The sequence below is a fragment of the Musa acuminata genome, chromosome BXJ2-3 (genome assembly GCF_036884655.1).
Source record: "Musa acuminata AAA Group cultivar baxijiao chromosome BXJ2-3, Cavendish_Baxijiao_AAA, whole genome shotgun sequence".
In the NCBI taxonomy this organism is placed as follows: Eukaryota; Viridiplantae; Streptophyta; class Magnoliopsida; order Zingiberales; family Musaceae; genus Musa; species Musa acuminata.
In genome coordinates this window covers 36,544,780-36,562,190 of record NC_088340.1, presented here as the reverse complement: position 1 = coordinate 36,562,190, position 17,411 = coordinate 36,544,780, and the positions used below count along the sequence as shown (strand labels likewise).

The 17,411-nt window shown below is 42.2% G+C and overlaps 1 protein-coding gene and 2 long non-coding RNA genes across 5 annotated transcripts; 2 read left to right on the top strand and 1 right to left on the bottom strand.

Moving 5' to 3' along the window:
* Positions 1–1,551: 1,551 nt before the first annotated feature.
* Positions 1,552–2,967, top strand: LOC135606557 (uncharacterized). Its single transcript, XR_010484854.1, has 2 exons — positions 1,552–1,901; positions 1,985–2,967. It is a non-coding gene; the product is annotated as an uncharacterized LOC135606557 (long non-coding RNA).
* Positions 2,968–8,597: 5,630 nt separating this feature from the next.
* LOC103979227 (transcription factor NIGT1) lies at positions 8,598–10,725 on the bottom strand. Its single transcript, XM_009395294.3, has 5 exons — positions 10,461–10,725; positions 10,179–10,381; positions 9,763–10,072; positions 9,604–9,680; positions 8,598–9,106 (listed from the first exon to the last, which is right to left on the bottom strand). Exons 1-5 carry the CDS (start codon positions 10,579–10,581, stop codon positions 8,753–8,755), a joined length of 1,065 nt encoding a protein of 354 aa, XP_009393569.2. The 5' UTR covers positions 10,582–10,725; the 3' UTR covers positions 8,598–8,752.
* A 1,016-nt stretch (positions 10,726–11,741) lies between these two features.
* On the top strand, positions 11,742–17,142 carry LOC103979228 (uncharacterized). 3 transcript variants are annotated; one of them, XR_010485324.1, is made up of 5 exons: positions 11,742–11,897; positions 11,988–12,199; positions 13,368–15,318; positions 15,403–15,474; positions 16,566–17,142. It is a non-coding gene; the product is annotated as an uncharacterized LOC103979228 (long non-coding RNA). The 3 variants fall into 3 exon arrangements; XR_010485325.1 differs by lacking the exon at positions 16,566–17,142 and having other exon boundaries at positions 15,210–15,318; positions 15,403–15,767; XR_010485323.1 differs by lacking the exon at positions 16,566–17,142 and having other exon boundaries at positions 15,403–15,767.
* Positions 17,143–17,411: the final 269 nt, after the last annotated feature.

Genomic DNA, 17,411 nt, shown 5'->3' with positions numbered 1-17,411 from the left:
ATCGATTATTAGTTAGTGGTTGATAGATCAAGTTATTAGTTAGTAGTTAATGAATCGTACGTAATAGTTGTATTATAATAAATCTTAAGTGATTTTCAAGACTCAAATGTGTTTTATTACATTTAAAGTAAGTTTGATCTTTTAAGTATCATGTATACGTATACGAAGGATAATAAGTTAATATTTAAGTACCATGTATACGAAGGATAACAAATTACTTATGTTAGAGTTGGCCCAAAAAATTTACCAAAAGTAATTTGACAATCCAATAAAGATAATAAAGTAGAAAAATAAAAGAGAAATAAGAATACCAGATTTATATTATTCTACTATAAAAGGAATAATTATAAATATCTTATGAAAATGTTCTTACGTCATAAAACATATGAAACTACTAAATAAGAAAAGCCGAAAACAAACAATTAGATTTTCTTATGGTGCATCTAACTTCAAAGCCTAGGCCTTTATTTATAGTTGCAATAGAAGATTATAAACTTGATTTTTTCGATATGGGATTACGTGGGACTTGCCAAACTAACAACATATGCATAGATAGATGAAATAATAAATTATTAAACGAAGATGAAAAATAAAAAAGTGCTATATAAATTATATTGAATTCATGATTTGAATGATAAAATGACCATGAGCTCGATATTAATGTATACATTATATAATTATAAAAATATATAAATTTTAATATATATATATATATATATATATATATATATATTATGATATATGGTGTGGGAATACATGAATATATTATGACGTGTTATATAAAAATGCATTCATAAAAGTACATAGACATAATAATTAATTTTTTTATTATTACTTGATAATATAATTAAATGAAAAAATATATTTTTATTTTAATCATGTAGAACATGAATGAAAATAAAAATAGGATGTTATAATTTATAGCCCTTTGAGATTATTATCTAAGGTATATGGCAGTGGTAACTCCACGCCACAGACATACTGTCTGAGATTAAACGAAATATTACATAAAAATTCATGACAAGTTGGCATCACCGCCATCGATCTCCAATCATGTGCTTCTTTAACGGCGGTGTCAACCTTAGGTTAGAGAGGCGGGTGAGACGTGCGAATTATGTGTCGTGACAATACGTACCAACTTGCACTGTCGTCTGGTTTTCCATCTCCAACTTGCAGAAACCATGAGCTCGGTCAGTCTTCCTCTTGCTTGTCTGCTGTGTCTATCTTTGAACCGGATAAGCTCCGCCCTGTAGCAAATGAGAGGAGGAAACCCAAGGCTGGCTTGACCCGGTGAGAAGGGTGGCAACTGAGGAGGCGATTCAGACATGTTGTTTAAGTAAATGTCGGCTGAAACAAGGGTTCGATTTAGGGAATAGTGCAGGAGCACGGCTCATGGAGAATGAAGCTCGAGTACTATGGATTGTTGCTACAGATTGTCGAATTCTCTGAACCTGGATGGGAAGAGGTAGATGAGTTTGACAAGGCAGAAAAGAACACAGCAGAAGAAATCATCATAGAGAGGGAGAGAGAGAGAAGAATTTCCACTTAGTTGTATGCCACTTAGTCCAATGGATCTGTTGCATGGCACTAAAATCCAATGGAGTTTGGTGCAGTCACACATCCCATGCCATTGGCGCAGTATGAAAGCAGTTGATGAAGGTTGGAGGATACCACACTTCATTCAGTAGCTGATGGCTTTGTGCCAGTCTCTCTCTCTCTCTCTCTCTCTCTCTCTCTCTGTCTCTCTCTATCCATGTAGACAAGCCAAAGACGGGAATCCATGTTTCACATGGGCACACAAAGCTGTGTGCTCGAGAGAAGCTTGAAGAAGGAAGAGACATGAATGAATACACTTGTGTTCTTCCTTTTCCTGATGTTCTGAGACTGAGAGAAACATAGCGGTCTTTCTTCTCATGCTCAAGTGATCTTGTGTATCCCTGAGATTATAACTCATTAATCCTCTCTCTCTCTATATATTCAACAGCTTCATGTGGAAATGTTGGCATTCTGTACCACCATCTGAAAAGAAGAAGTTGAGGAGTTTGTCTGAACTTAAAATAGCTTTCGATCAGATTAGATTCCAATAGCTTACCAAAACTCTATCTCCCTCTCTGTCCCATACTTGTCCATCATGGATTCGAGACCAATTATTTTAGCAGAGTATTCGAACAGGTCAGAGGGAGATGTCCGAGCGCGGAGACGCCACAATCAAGCTCTTCGGCAAGAGCATCACTCTGCAGTTCGGCGGAGACGAGGAGAATGCACTGCGATCGGAGGTCTTCTCGTTGAATCAGCTACATACATATGATGATCTTTGCACCTCTTTCTAATCTCAGGATTTTCGAGAGGAAGAGACTGCTCCTGAATCACCCGACTCACAGGAAACTAACGAGCATGAATCGACGAGGAACTCGATGCCCGATGAACGACGAAGTGAAGCAGGGAGTTGGAAGGAGAAGGCGGCGAAGAAGCCCAAATTCTGCTATTACAACAACTACAACGTCGACCAGCCGCGGCACTCCTGCAGGAACTGCCAAAGGTACTGGACCGCCCGACAATGCCATGCGGAATGTTGACGTCGGAGCCGGTTGACGCAAGAACAGGAGTAGCTCTCACGAACGGCACGTCGCGCTTCGCTTTGGCCCTGACGCCGCTGGAAACAACGGTGATGAGGAATCCGGATAGTGGTGGGAGGGGACGTCGAGCTTTCCAGTTGCATTCCGTAAGGAATTAAACGAAGAATATAGAAGATAGAAATCGTAAAAGAAGCCATGTTCCTTGTTGAAATATTCTCCCTATTTATAGAAGTTAGGAGGGAGAATTTTCTTCAACAAAGCAATAAGATTTCTTTATATAGTTAGAAAAATCTTATCTACTATCATGACCCCACAAAATGGTGCTCTTATCAAGGATACTAATCTTGGATTGATGTAATGCAAAGAGTTTACGAGCGAGAGGCTTTGTCAGTGAGTTTGCTAATTGATTAGTAGTATGTACATTAGAAATACATAGTTCACGTCGGACGACTTGATCTCGCACGAAGTGGAAGTCGATAGTAATATGTTTCATGTGGGAGTGGAATACCGGATTGACGCATAGATAGGTAGCTCCAACATTATCATAATATATTATAGAAATAGGAGTGGAATTGATATTGAATTCATTGAGTAGATTTGTGACCTAATTGAGTTCTACAATGATAGTGGTAATGGCATGATATTTAGCTTCAGTTGTAGACCGTGTGATTATCTTTTGTTTATTAGAATTCCAACCGATTGAATTAGCTTCAAAGAAGCTAATATACCCCGATATGGATGTTCTATCATCAAAGTTGTCTGGCCAATCAATATTAGCAAAGACATGAAGATGAAGTGGACAATGTTTGCGAAGAAAGAGACCATGATTCAGGGTCCCTTTAAGATATCGCAGGATTCGTTTGACTATAGACCAGTGCATAGTAGATGGCTGTTATATAAATTATGATAATTTGTTGACGACAAATGAGATGTTTGGATGGGTGAGAGCTAAGTACTGCAAAGAGCAAACTACTTGTCGATATTGAGTGGGTTTCGTAGCAGGACTTCCATTAGATAATTTAAGATATTCACTAGTAGAAAGGGGAGTTGTAACTGTATTTGTGTCCTACATATTTGTCTTTGATAATAAATCTTGAATGTACTTTGTTTGTGAGAGGAAGAGACCTGAAGATGTATATATTGCCTCTACGCCCAAAAAGTAATTCAAGGTTCCTAGATCTTTAAGAGAGAATCAATCTGTCAATTGCTTAATGAATGTCTGGATCTCGATAGTATTATTGCCTGTGACAATAATGTCATACACATACACCAGAATATATATTGTGCCTCTAAGTTATTGTCGTAGAAATAACGATGTATCAGACTTGAAGTTGATAAAGCCAACTGAAGTAAAAAATGAGCCAAGTTCAATATACCAGTCTCTTAGAGACTAATGAAGTCCATAAATAACTTTTTAAGTTTACAAACATGCCTTGGATACTGAGGATGAATGAAACCATGAGGTTGTTGCATAAAAACATCTTGGAGTCCCTTGTAAAAAGACATTATTAACATCCAATTATCGTAATTGCTAGCCTTTAGTGGTAGACAGACTTAGGATAAGTTAGATTATTGTGGGCTTAACAACGAGACTAAATGTCTCAGTGAAATCAACTCCAGGTCGTTGATTAAACCCTTTGGCGATGAGACATGCTTTATATCGGGCAACATATCCATCTGGGTTCCGCTTAATTCGAAAGACCCACTTACGCCCGATGGCATTTTGTGTATGATGAAAGGGTACTAGGTTCCATGTTGAGTTATGGAAGAGAGTATCATATTCCTCAGATATAGCGTTACGCCATTGTAGAGATTTTTAAGCTTGAGTAAAGGTGATGGGTTCAATGGTATTATATGAGGATTCTATGATAGCATATATAAGTCAAGGACTTGACATGGTTTAAAAATACCACTCTTGGAGCATGTTGTTATAGGATGTTTGGAGGCTATGAGATTGTGAGATTGTGTTGTTGGAAGAAGTGGTGGAGAGTCATTGACACAGGCCGGGTCAGGTTGAGATACCTCAGTGTCACTTAGTCTAGAAGAAGGTAAAGACAATGATTGTGTTTCTGAACGTATTACCTCATCAATTTGAGAAGAAATGAGTGGAGTAGTAATAGAGGGAATAGACAATTGCTGAAATGGAGTAGTAGTAGAGTGTGGATCTTGAGGGGGGGAACTGAACAGTGTCATGAGAGGCTCGCATGGCAGGAGACTCGTGGTTTTTGGAAGGAAAGATAGACTTAACAAAAATAACATGATGTGATAGAAAAACTTTATGAGTGTGGGGATTATAACATCGGAAAACATTATGTTTAAGAGAGTATCATATAAAGATGCAAGGTTTAGATATTTATGTTATATTATAGGAGGCATAGGGACATAACCATGGATAACATAGACAGCCAAATACTTTGAGTTTATGAAGGTTTGGAGGTTTATGAAATAATATTTCAAATGAGGACTAATATTATAGGACTGGCATAAGCATTCGATTAATAAGGTAGACTGCAGTTTAAAAGGCTGTTGTCCAAAATGTTGAAACATGGAGGCCTGATGTAGAAGTGTAAGGCCAGTTTCAACTATATGTCGATGTTTGCGTTCGGCAGAGCCAACTAGTTGAGGAGTATATAAGGGTGACTTAGGTATTATATACCACAAGCTGAGAGGTTATTAGGGCTTGATATTAACCTCCATCATTAGAGTAAACTGTTTTGATTATAGACTAAAAGTAGTTCTCAACCAACTTTCGAAAGTTGGTAATGATTATGGACACTTCATATTTATGGTGAAGAGGATATAACCATATGTACTTAGTGAAGTAATATACAAAAATGATATAAAATCTAAATTTGTTAAAAGAAATGATTGGAGCAGGGCCCCTAAAATCGGTATAAATAATTTCAAACGATTTAGAGCATGATATAGAAGATGTGCCAAAGAGCTATCGATGACTTTTATTGCTAAGACATGCATCACAATGCATTATAGAATTACTTGATTTAAAAATATGAAAAGAGTAACGAGAAAGTAATTTTTACTGGATAAGGGACGAAGGATGACCATGACGATGATGCCACACATTAATTGGAGCTGCAACTGAAGAGTGGATAGTGGGTTGGGTTATTTGTGGTGCTGACGACCATTCGTAGATGTTACCTCTATTTGGGCCTTGGACTAAGGATGCCCTCGTGCTCAAGTTTTTGACAAGAAAAGAATCAGGAAAGAATTCAATTGAAGTATTGTTGTGTTTGCAAAATTGAGAAACAAAAATAAAATTTCATTTAATATGAGTGGCACATAGAACATCATCGAGTATATAGGTTGTAGTATCAGAATTAAACGTTGTGGAACCAGTATGAGTTATAAGTAGTCCTTTACCATCACCGATGATGATATATTTATTCCCGCTATAGTTGTTTTGGATAGACAAATTCTGAAGATTAGAGGTGATGTGATGGGAGGCGCTAGAGTCCATAAACCAATTTGGTTGGCTAGTAGTTGGTGTAGAGATTCGCTTGAGGCCATTGTGACGAAGTAAGGAGTCGAGGTCGAGACCGACAAACTTTAGCGGAGTGGCGAGGATTTGGGGGGGGGGGGGGGGGGTTGCTTGGGACCCATAGGGGTAAGAGGTATCTTGGCCAAACCTTTTGTGATGGTTATATTGTATTGGTTGCTCTTCCTCTTGGACTTGTGACTAACTTGAGCTTGATGGTCGGTCCGGGCAATTTGTCCTCGTACTTCAAATACGTCTCATAGTTAGTCAACTTATCATAGAGTTCTTCAAATGATATTATTGAGTTATGCGTCCGAATTGCGACTATCAATTCCTTGTACTCGTCTCCGAGTCCATTAAGGATATAGATGATGACTTTTTCGTCACATAGGGAATGACTTATCAAAGCAAGTCATCGATGACAACTTTGATATTTTATAGATAATCAACGATAGTACTTCCCTCTTATTTTGTTTTCATTAGACTGGATAGAAGACTATGCTTTCGAGTACGCGAACGATTCACCAAGGTTGTTTGCGACTTATATCATGATTCTGCAACAGTCACATATGAAGATATCAATAGAGCGACAAATCTAGCAATTGAGGCTTGAATAGCTTGGAGGATGATATGATCTTAACGTAGCTATAGTTTGTAAGTTGGATTTGATACTGGACTGGGTTCTCCGAGGATATTGATCATGGCTAGTGGACAACTGAGAGAGTCGGCCTAGTAAGTCGTATCAAAATAGGAGATTAGAAAACTGGACCCTCCAGGATGTATAGTTACCACCTTTGGATAACCGTGAAAATTGATCATCGCTCCGTCGGTCCGCATGAACCTGCGTAGAGAGGAAGAAGCAGATGCGACGCAGAGAGGAAGAATGCCTTTGTTGCTTTAGATTAATGTTGTCGAAGGTGCGCCAAGGCAGAGGAAATGACAGACGGTCGTAAAGAAAAGCCGTCGACTCAGGTAGGAGAACACTGGCAGCGGTGAATGAAGCTGCGATTTGGTTGATGGGCCACCGAGCAGACCAATGAAATAGGGGAAGTCCGACGTGAACAAGGGTTGCGATGGGGAGATCTACTAGTAGTGATTCGATGGTCGACGACAGAGTCTCAACAGAATCAGATCTGGAGATTGGATTAGTAATGATGGCAGGGAGGTGGTTTGCTGTTGCAATCGGCTCTGATACCCCGCTATAGCTCAATGGAGTTGCACCGTACTGCCTGGAACTGGGACCACGCCATGGCTATCTCCTGTAGCGTCGTCTTGTCCAGGAAGCAGTTCTCCCACCATAAGCAAGCGCTCGAGGATGGATGATCCTGAGGAAGCTGCGAGGAGCTCGGTTCATGTATTTTTCTTTTATAGATCAGCCGATGAGAGAGAAATGAGGAAGGCGAGAATCGAGACCCAACACATAGGGGCTCACTCCGTGACGATCAGTAAGCTTTCACCAAGGTGAGAAATAGGCCCAGCCCGTGTAGTTAGAAATGAATTAGATGATCGATCCATCCATGAATGAATCCTAAATTATAATACTTTTTAATTATTGAAATAATTAATAATAATATTTGGTCGATCTTGAAACGGGGAGATGGACACATGACAACAGACTGTCAACATCTCACCAACTCATGGTCAATACCTTAGCGATACATACGTGGCAGACACATTGGATCCCATTACTTCTGGCTACAGAGAACCGCAGATCGCCGGACGATCTTTTTCCCCACAATAAATTATTCGAAACGCATTCGTGAAAGAGACTTCAAAAAACGTGCTGCTGTTCCAGCGATTATTAGAATCACGACGACATCTCTCCATCAACTCTTTTTCGTTGTTGTTTCAATGCTCCCAGAATATCCAATTGCTGGGGCCCCACGCTACGAAAGATGCGTCGCACCGTCGCTCGCTGGATTCCCTCCGACGAGGCGTCGGGTGGTTCGAATATTCGGCGGGTATCCAAAGTAGATTTGTTTCTTAGCCGATGGAAGTTTGGTTTTATCCACTGAATAGTTTACTGGGTTGGTGGACGTCTTAAGTCGGTGATTTGGCTGATGACGTGCGTATGATTAAGATTCCACTTGACGAAGTGTTTAACTTTAGTGCGCTTAGCATTTGCAATTTAACGTGGATCGAACGAGGTGGCGTTGTAAGGAAGTGTCGAAATTGGTATTGCAAAAGATGCTCGAGAATCTAACTTCAAACTATGGCAACTGCTGGATGGTACAAAAGTCAGAAGCTCGATTAAGGCCTGCAAAGGTATAATGGATATAAAAGAATGCCAGTGGTCGCATGTGCCTTGCTGCTTGCAAAGAGTCAACATATCCCAAGGGTTGTCGAGAGGACGTCGACAATGTCATCGACCAATAATTCGGAGCATTAAAGCCATTTCAATGCCTTTCTGATATCAATAATGAGATCCGACCACCAATATCATATTCTGAATCGTGATCGTGAGAGAACTTGCTCGACACTATCTGTTCCTGATCTCAATTTACAGCTAAGAAATAGTCAAACAGTGAAGAATAAAGCAGCAGAAGGTTCGGCAAAACTCTGCATCAATAGTATGAACTCAGTATCTTCGTTTACGACACCTCGGTGAGACTAAACCATGCATCATGTATATCTTCTGTCTAATTATTTTCGACGGCACATGTCGTGAAGCTGCTCTCAGTCAAAACGGAGGTGATGCCGTCGTAGTTTGGGAGGAGGCCGAAGTTGCAAGGGACTCCGTGTTAGTGGCATCATCGTCGTCACCCCCCGTGCTGTCTTCTCCTCCACTGCACGATCTTTGGTATTGCTTCTTCGTCTGCAGCTGCTGCTGAAATCTCGGGTCTGACGGGAGCGATGCCACCGGGGCGTAGATTCCGTTCGTCGGAGCACAAGCACCATTTCCAGGTTGCGCTGCAGCTGCAACCGCGGCGGCCGCAGCGTAATCCGGCGGAGGAACCAACAACACAAACTGCGGTGCCGGGTGGCTGCTGCTCTGAACCGCAGGGCTCGGTCGTCTGGTGTGCAGCCGATATTTCTACACAGAAGCAACCTTATCAGCAGGCATCGCATCGGTAGGGATGACGGGGAATGGTGAGGGCTGTGGTCAAATGATGGCAGATCGATGTAGATCTGGTGGAACCCAAATCACATGCGTGGTTAGAGGGAATCTATACCCCATCAAGACACGAGTGGTTTGGGCAAATCACGGGGCCCACCAGGATTATTACAGCAGCGAGGGTTGACAGCGGGGTCCGTGCGGATCCAACATTGGGATGTTGATCTCGCCACATGAAATGCCGATTCGAAGAAAGATCCCTTCAGGATCCTTGGTAGAGGACAAAAGGACTACAGAACATGTAGCGTCAGATGGCAATGGGGAATTCATGGAGGAGATGACGGAACACAACGAGTGAATCGGTCGAAACGAATCCGATTCTTTGCGGAGGCATTACGGTACGCAGTGGCGCAGTGTTCGTGCAGAAGCATATGATAATTTACAGGGAAGAGTGAAATGGTGAAGTTGAAATTAACCTGCAAATGGCTCTTGATCTCGTCGTTGGTGAGCCCGTCGACCTTCATCAGGTCCCTGATCTGCTTCGGCGTTGCAGCTGCGATCAACGGCACGGCACCCAGTTTAGATGCACAGCATGTGAAGAGCAACAGAGATGATGATGTTGTTGTTGGGCTTACCGTGGGAGCCGCCGAGCTGCTGAAGGGCGTTCAGGAAGCGGCGGTGGAGATCTGGCGACCAGCAGCGTCTCGTCTTCCGATGGGACTGAAACTGCCCTTCCTTCTCCTTCTCCTCCTTTTCTCCTCCGCTGCTACTACCATCGCTATCACCGCATCCCCTCCCCTCTCCTCTACCACCAGCACTGTTAGTGGAGCTCGCAGCCACCGCCCTGGAAGCCGGCGGTGGCACGACGAGCTTTTCCCTCTCGAAAGGCTGGAATGCGCCGCCGATCCTCTTCGCGCTCACTGCGATCGGCTTCTTCGGTGGCTCCTGCAATCCATCAACAAATCAAAACGCATTAGCGTCAAATGCACAAAAATCACAAGAAACTACTCCAAATCCATCACTTAAATTAGGGAGAAAGAGAAAAGCTCACCACTTTAAGAGACGTGTCCGGCTCCTGATTCCAGAGCTGGACGGATCTAAGCCAGTCAGGCTTCCTATCCGACCCGATCGCCGCCGCCACTGCCCCTGATGACGGCGACTTGAAGCTCGGCTTTAGAGGGATGAACTCCTCCAAAACAGGCCCATTGCTCACCCTCTCACCGTCGCTCATCTGCTGTCTCACGCTCTCGATCGCTGCACCACCATCAACCCAACGTCGCCAACCATAAAAAGAAGAGAGAATAGATCGATCGATCCACGGATGGATACATACCATGCGTAACAAGTTTAAGGCAAAGGGGCAGCTCCCGCTGGAAGACCTCGATCTTCTTGCGCTCCTCCTCGAGCGCTCTGATGTAGTCATGGCAACTCTGCACTCGATCCAAGAGGTCCATCGCCGCGTGCCGGGATCTGCCGTGCTCAAGAGAGAGATTTTGGTCGCCGGGGGGTCGGTGTACAAATAAGAAATGAGAAGACGAAAGGAACAAACTTGGAATCCAAGGAGAAGTGCAGGAGAAGAGGAGCTGAAGATGAGAATGGAATCAGGGTCGGGGCGTCGCGTATAAAAATCCATGTCCTTCCGATGGAAGGCGGCGAGGGATTGGAGGGGGAAGGTGGGGTCGGCGGCGGGACCCAACTTTAAATACATAAAGAGAAGGTCGGGGTTTGAATCGTTCCGCGGTGGGATTCCGCTTCGATGCGCTCGCGCTGACGTGGGGGTGGATAAGACCGAACCCGACGTGCGGATCTCGCTGCGGGAGCCAACGGACGGTCGAGATCCGTTTCGGCGAAAAGGTGTAGCCACGGAATCTTCCTCTTCTGGCCGCTGCAGCCGCGCCGCGTGGGAGATTCTGGAGGGTTCCGATGCGTCTTAACATGGAGGCGGCGTGTTTTGGGCCGTTTTATTAGACGCTGCGTTGGATAAGGGTTTGTCCTTCGCCGTGTCCAAGGGGCGTTTGCCAATTAATTGCGGTGCCGGTTGGACACAGCTTGGGCTGCCATAAGACGCGATAGGAATCTGCAAGTAATTAATGCAGGTAGACGAATTGGTCTCGTGGAGATTCCAAGAGTATATTCCTTGAAATGGTATATACCTTGGACTCTTCTATGTGGATGCTGCTCTCTCGTCGATGCCGTTGTGGTTTGGAACCACATGCTGCCATGATCATGAAATTAAAAGAACGTGTTGTGGTTTGGAACAACATTTGGTCGTGACATTTACTTAATTGAGATATATTGGGTAAAAGATTCGGAGTTTCTTCTTGGTTGGGCCCAACTGGCCCAACAAGCTTTTCTCAGGAAGATCTCTGTGTCGACGTGGCTTTTAGGCAATAAGTTTATTTATTTTTATTATTATTACAGGTATGCCGCCAGATCATATCAACCAATTATAATCCTTTAAATTTTACTATACCCCACAAATTGGAGGAGATGGAATTGACTTATTCTTGCGGGGCCCGCAAAGAAACGGGCGAGGCGAGCTGGCAGATTCCGCTGGTGATTCATCGCGATGAACGGTTGTGATCCACTCTCCTTCGTCTTCTCCACCACCCCTCCCCCCTGCCTCTCTCTCTCTCTCTCTCTCTCTCGCCCCCATCGGAGCCCGCCGAAAACTGGCGATGTCTCACCTCGTCCTTCTTTTCCTCCCCTTCTCTCCCTCTTCCCATGGTACCAGACCTGCCTCGCAATCCGATCCCTCCCTTCGCTGCCGGTAAGCTCACCCCCACTCACCGGCGTTCCGATCGTTTCTTCCTATAAATCGACTGAGCGCTTTTCTTGATTTGGGATGGCGGAGTTTCAGCGGGCCGATGGCCGAGCCCCACCGCTTCCCGCAGCCGCAAGAGAGCACCGTCTGCCTCTTCCCAAGGTTGGAATCGGCCTTTTCCCAAACATGGGTTAGACGCTTCTACGGGTGTCACTTTTGATCAGAGTGATAACGGACGTAATCTGGTTGTCGCCCAATTGTGAGAAGCGCCCTTCTTGGTTGTTCTTGATTCACACTCCTTTAATCAGGTAGCAGACTTTGGTAGTAGTTTTCTTGATTAGTCTCCAATGCTTGCAATCTCTTTTGTCTTTATATTGGTTTCTTCCCACAGCAGAGAAAATTTTGATGTCATGCATCTTTAATGATTATTTTAGACGTTATTTTTTTTTTCTTTAGCTTTATTGTAAGGGCGAATTGTAATACTTAGGTAGTAACTATCAGAAGATTTACCATGAATGCTCAGAAGAAGGAAAATTACTGTAAATTGATTCACCTGATTGACTTATAAATAGCAAGTGTGTGGAGGAGGAAGCTGTGGCTGTTTACCTGCTGGTCATGCTTCCTGTTGGCTTGACCCGCAGGTGAATGGTGATTAACAGTGAGTGGGTAGCACATGTAGCTTCCTTGAGTGAAATGATCTGGAATTGTTTAGGACCTCTTATTTAGAATCAGGGATGGTATTTCTGGCTCAAGATACTATGAGTTCAGAGTTATTGCCTAGTGGCCAAACATCAATCTGGTCTATTGGGGATAATTATTAATGAATTTTCTTAAATGTGACAAATAGAGTTATATGCTAGGCCAAAGGTAGATAGTAACAAGGCAAGAAGCTCAAAAACTACACTAAATACAAATTTGTATTGATGCCATTTGCACAACCTCTCAGAATGTGTATAACCTTATTCTTGTAGTTGACACTTCATTGCAGGAAACCATATAGCTACAATGGCAGAGTATGATTTTTATGCCAATATCTGCAAGTAAAGTTTTCATTATATGTATATTATTTTTCAAAAGGACTTCTTTCTCCTGCTTCTATTGTTTGTTTCAGAACATGCTACAATTTGATATTCTTTTCCAGTATACACCCATCCTTCAAAATATCATATTTCATTATTGTTCTCAAGAATCCATCTTTGTGCGTGTTTGGCATGCGACTGTGCGGTTGGTAAGAGTGAAAATTGTAAATGATGCAGCGTTTGTAGCCATATATATCTTTAGTTACAACTCGCCAATATTTCTTATCGAATATATATATATATGTATGTATATATATATATATGTATGTATATATATATATATATGTATATGTATATATATGTATATATATATATGTGTATATATATATATGTATATATATATGTGTGTTTATATATATATATATATATTTATTTATTTATTTCAACCTGCATGCAGGGCCTGGCCATGCACAGGATTTTGTTAGGCACTCTATTATTTTAGCTGGTTCTGGATCTCGGGATAGAAGATTTGTATCCCTTTTCTCATTGGTCTGAGCCTCTTGACAGTTGCTCACATATCAGTGCTACTAAGGCAAAGGTTGTTCTTTGTCTTTTGTGAGGCTCTTCATCGGTGTGCTTTTAGTAAATTTGTGCTTGAAGTATATCATCTGGCTTCGCTATTATGTGATGCATATATGTGACTTATAATTTTCTCTATTCATATTTCACTATGTTTATGACCTTTCCTATTGCTAAATGCCCTCTTCTATTTCACCATGGAGAAATGAGACAGATTTGTCTATTCTTGGTTACAGTTCATTCTTAAAGTGAGAAAATATTGCATGGAGCTTTTGTAGGTTATTGTTCCTTATATAACTTGCAAAAAGATATTTTCTAAGACTATATTCACTGTACGGATATTATGGATCATGGCCTATGTAGATTCTGTACATGTCCTTGTTAGTGTTACTTTTGTCAAATTGGATTAGCCTACATTAAATTCTGGACATTCAGCTTTGTGTTTTCTGCCTGAAATTAGGTGTGGTTGCATCTAGTCTGTTTTATCTTCTCATATTTCTAACATACAAGGACTTGGGAAGTCAAGGCTTGAAAGGTTATATTAGTTGTATAAGCTTGTAAGTTGTTAAGGAACAAAAGTACAGTAGCGGGTGAGTCAGCACGGTTTGGTCCACGGGCCTACATCGGGAACTTCTGGTGGAATGAGTAGGATGATGAGGTGGCTGCGCCTCTTGAGTGTCTCGGGCGAGGGTTGGACCGGCAAGGTCGGCTGGGTCCATGCGAGTGGCTAGGGGTTGGCGCTCCGAGGTCTGCCGACTTGAGTGTCGTTTGTGGCGGGATGTGTCCTCTCGTCCCCGGGGTGGTTGGCAACCTTTCTTCGCGACGTGGGCACAGGCTGGCGTTGGTTGGGATCCGAACCGACGGACCACCCTCTTCTGCGCACCAAATGATGACTTCGGAGTGAAGACGCCCGCCGCTCGGGGGTGACCACCTCCCTGCAAAACGGTCTTCATCGAGTGCTTCCCGACTTTGGCCTCTCCGACGAGTAAGTCAGTTCAGTTCGCCCTTTTGTGTTTCTTCTCCTTTTTTTCTCCCCCCTCGGTTGGGCATCGGACGGGGATATTTATACCTGCGTGCGATGGTTGGTTGCGCCTCGGTTCGACGTGGTCGCTGACTTTCGTGTGGGTCGGAAGACTTCTCTGACTAGATGGCGTCTTTGGGGGTGCACGAGTGGCATCGGACGGCACTACCCCAAGAGCAGACGGCACCTCCCCGAGCTCTCGAGGTGGTCAAGTCGCACAGTGTATTGGTACCGAACTTGACGTGGCGTGCACCTCATGGTTTTGATGGCGTGTGGCGTTGCGTTAGTGTCTGACGGTGTGTGATGTTGTTGGTGATTCATCTAGGGCCAAAATATACCCTATCATAAGTAGTATCAGCTCATTGGTCCACACCACTTCCTGATTGCCAATGCTTTATAAAAGTGATCTTTTATTTTGCATGTATTAATAGAGATAATCCCTCCTGAAAAAATGTTACAAAAGTCTGCTTTGTGTACCATACCTATCATTCATGTTCTCTTCAACTGAACAGTCTGAATTCAGCTTTATGGAGTTGATGGTGCCAATTGCCTGGAGCCCTGTGCTCGGGAGACTGTAATAGCAGATGAAAATATTAACTATTTGACAATAAGGTTAACATAAATCGGTGTGTAGAAGATAAAACAAAAGTTGTTAATGTGGATAAGTCATATAGTAAATTTTCTTTGGATGCTTCACAGTGACTATGTTCTATGTATCTGCCAACTTGGGAAGCAGATCCGTTCCTCACAAGACCATATTCTTAGCACCTTTCGTCTGTCAAGATTTCAATGATTACATCCACTTCAGGTAAACTACATTCACTGGTTTAGTATTTTTGAACTTGCACATGTGGCATGTGTTCATCATGTCTCCTATCTTATGTGCTTGCAGGTAACAATCTGGTTCCAATTCTTTGGGAGGAAGTTTGCCATCAGATCTAGGTCAAGGGTCTCTTGTAAACTTGTGAGTTGATTTTTCATATTCATTTATAAAGATAAATTGAGTCTGCTTTTTTCCATATATGAAATGTTTCTAACGCATTTTGAATGATGATAAAAGTTCTTGCATGTAATTCCTTCCACTCATATCCTTTTATCTGTGGAAGTTTAACTGGCTTTTGATATCTTTAGATTGTCAATGGGGATATTTGTGTTTTTTTTGTTTTTTGTGGAGTCAAAAAATAAAATAATGATGCTGTCTGGAGATGATTTATTGTTCATTTTCTACTAATTTATCACTAAACTGTGTTTCTATTCTATTCAGGATCTGTCGTAGAGTTTGATAGCTTAGGTGAAAACAGTAGTGTCCCTTGATAGATATGATCTCCAAATAACTTTTAAATCTGTTCTAAAGCCCTTTTTTATTATTGTGATCATGACTTCTCCATCAGTTCTGTTCTCCTCATCTGCTAACTTCGTCGAGTGTAAATCGTAAATATGACGGGATATCTAATCTGCTAACTTAAATACACACTAATTTGCCCACAAGTCTTAACCCCACTTCGCTAATGTGTCTAAATTAGTGTGTATCTCTTAGAAACTATGAGACAAATACTTATTATGACATTAAAAAAAATGCATAAGCTGTGTGCTAGGATGATTTAGTGCGTGAATTAGATTAACAAATTGAATTTTTGAACTGCTTGTAGTTGGTCCTTTATACGACTTGTCTCCCTTCACCTTCACAAATTTGGTTGCTAATATTTGTCTTCTGCAACAACAAAGGTAGCCAGAAAGCCAATTCTGGTTAGTGATGTGGGCCGAAAATAAGAAGAATCTAAAGCATAGAAAGAGATAGAAAAGGATACACTGACAAGCTCTTGATGAACTTTTAACTGATCGGTGTACATGGTGGAATCAGATAATAAGTTATCCTTCAGTGCACCTCCTTTTGCTCGTGTGGCTCTTAGAATGTTCTTTCTTGTAGTATCTATCATCAATGCATGCCTGCCTGTTCTCATTTCATGTTTAGGAACCATAACTTATTTATTATTATTATTATTATTTTTGAAGAGTAATATGTGAAAAATCCATGACTTGGGCATGTTTAATTAGGTTTATGTTGGCCATGGCGGATCATGATGACAGCCCGTACCAATGCCATGTCAATTGGGTGTCGATAAGTAGACCAATAACACGTTTATTGCACGTGCGTATTCAAACATCATGGTTTTTTTTTTGTTTCAAGAACAAGGATGTTGAGGTCATTTAGGATTTCCTCTCTTGAAACACCTCTCCCCTCCCCTCCCTAGGGCTCCTCCTCGACCTTCGATATAGACCCTCGTCCCGTTTCTTTCTTCTTTTGCCTCTGCCGCCAGCCACGATGAAGTACAACCCGCGTCTCAAGCTCCCGGCGGAAATGCCGAAAGGCGCACTTCACTGCGCCATCGAGCGTCCAGTGCGTGCCGATGAGCGCGCCCCTCTCGGCTGACCTCCGCAACAAGTAAAACGTGCGGTCAGTCCCGGTGCGCAAGGACGACGAGGTCCAGGTGGTGCGGGGCACCTACAAGGGCCGGGAGGGCAAGGTCGGTGTACCGCAGGAAGTGGGTCATCCACGTCGAGCGTCTCATCCGGGAGATTAACTAATTCTCTCTATAAGGGGGGGTATTTTAATTATGATTTTTTTTTCTCTCTTCAGAGTTGGTTGCATGAAGTAGCCTCCGTATGTGACGGGCTAACTAGACTAATTATGATTGTGTTTGGATTTTATCTAAGCATATTTGTCAAGTCAAGTTTTTGGTTAAAATCATAATAAATTTTAATAATTTTATTAATTTTTTATTAAATTTATTAAAAATTATTATAATTTTTAATCCTGCGCTTTTATTAATTCTATTTTAATCATTAATTCTCTTAAAAAAGGATTAAACGTTTTATTCATTTAATTCTATTTGAGATTGG

Bases quoted from the DNA above. Each gene is read 5' to 3' on its own strand.
- LOC103979227 (XM_009395294.3), bottom strand. From the start codon at position 10,581: ATGGACCTCTTGGATCGAGTGCAGAGTTGCCATGACTACATCAGAGCG. The intron at 10,382-10,460 runs GTATGTATCCAT...ATGGTGGTGCAG, and splicing joins CCTTAAACTTGTTACGCATG to CGATCGAGAGCGTGAGACAG. The intron at 10,073-10,178 runs GTGAGCTTTTCT...GATGGATTGCAG, and splicing joins CGGACACGTCTCTTAAAGTG to GAGCCACCGAAGAAGCCGAT.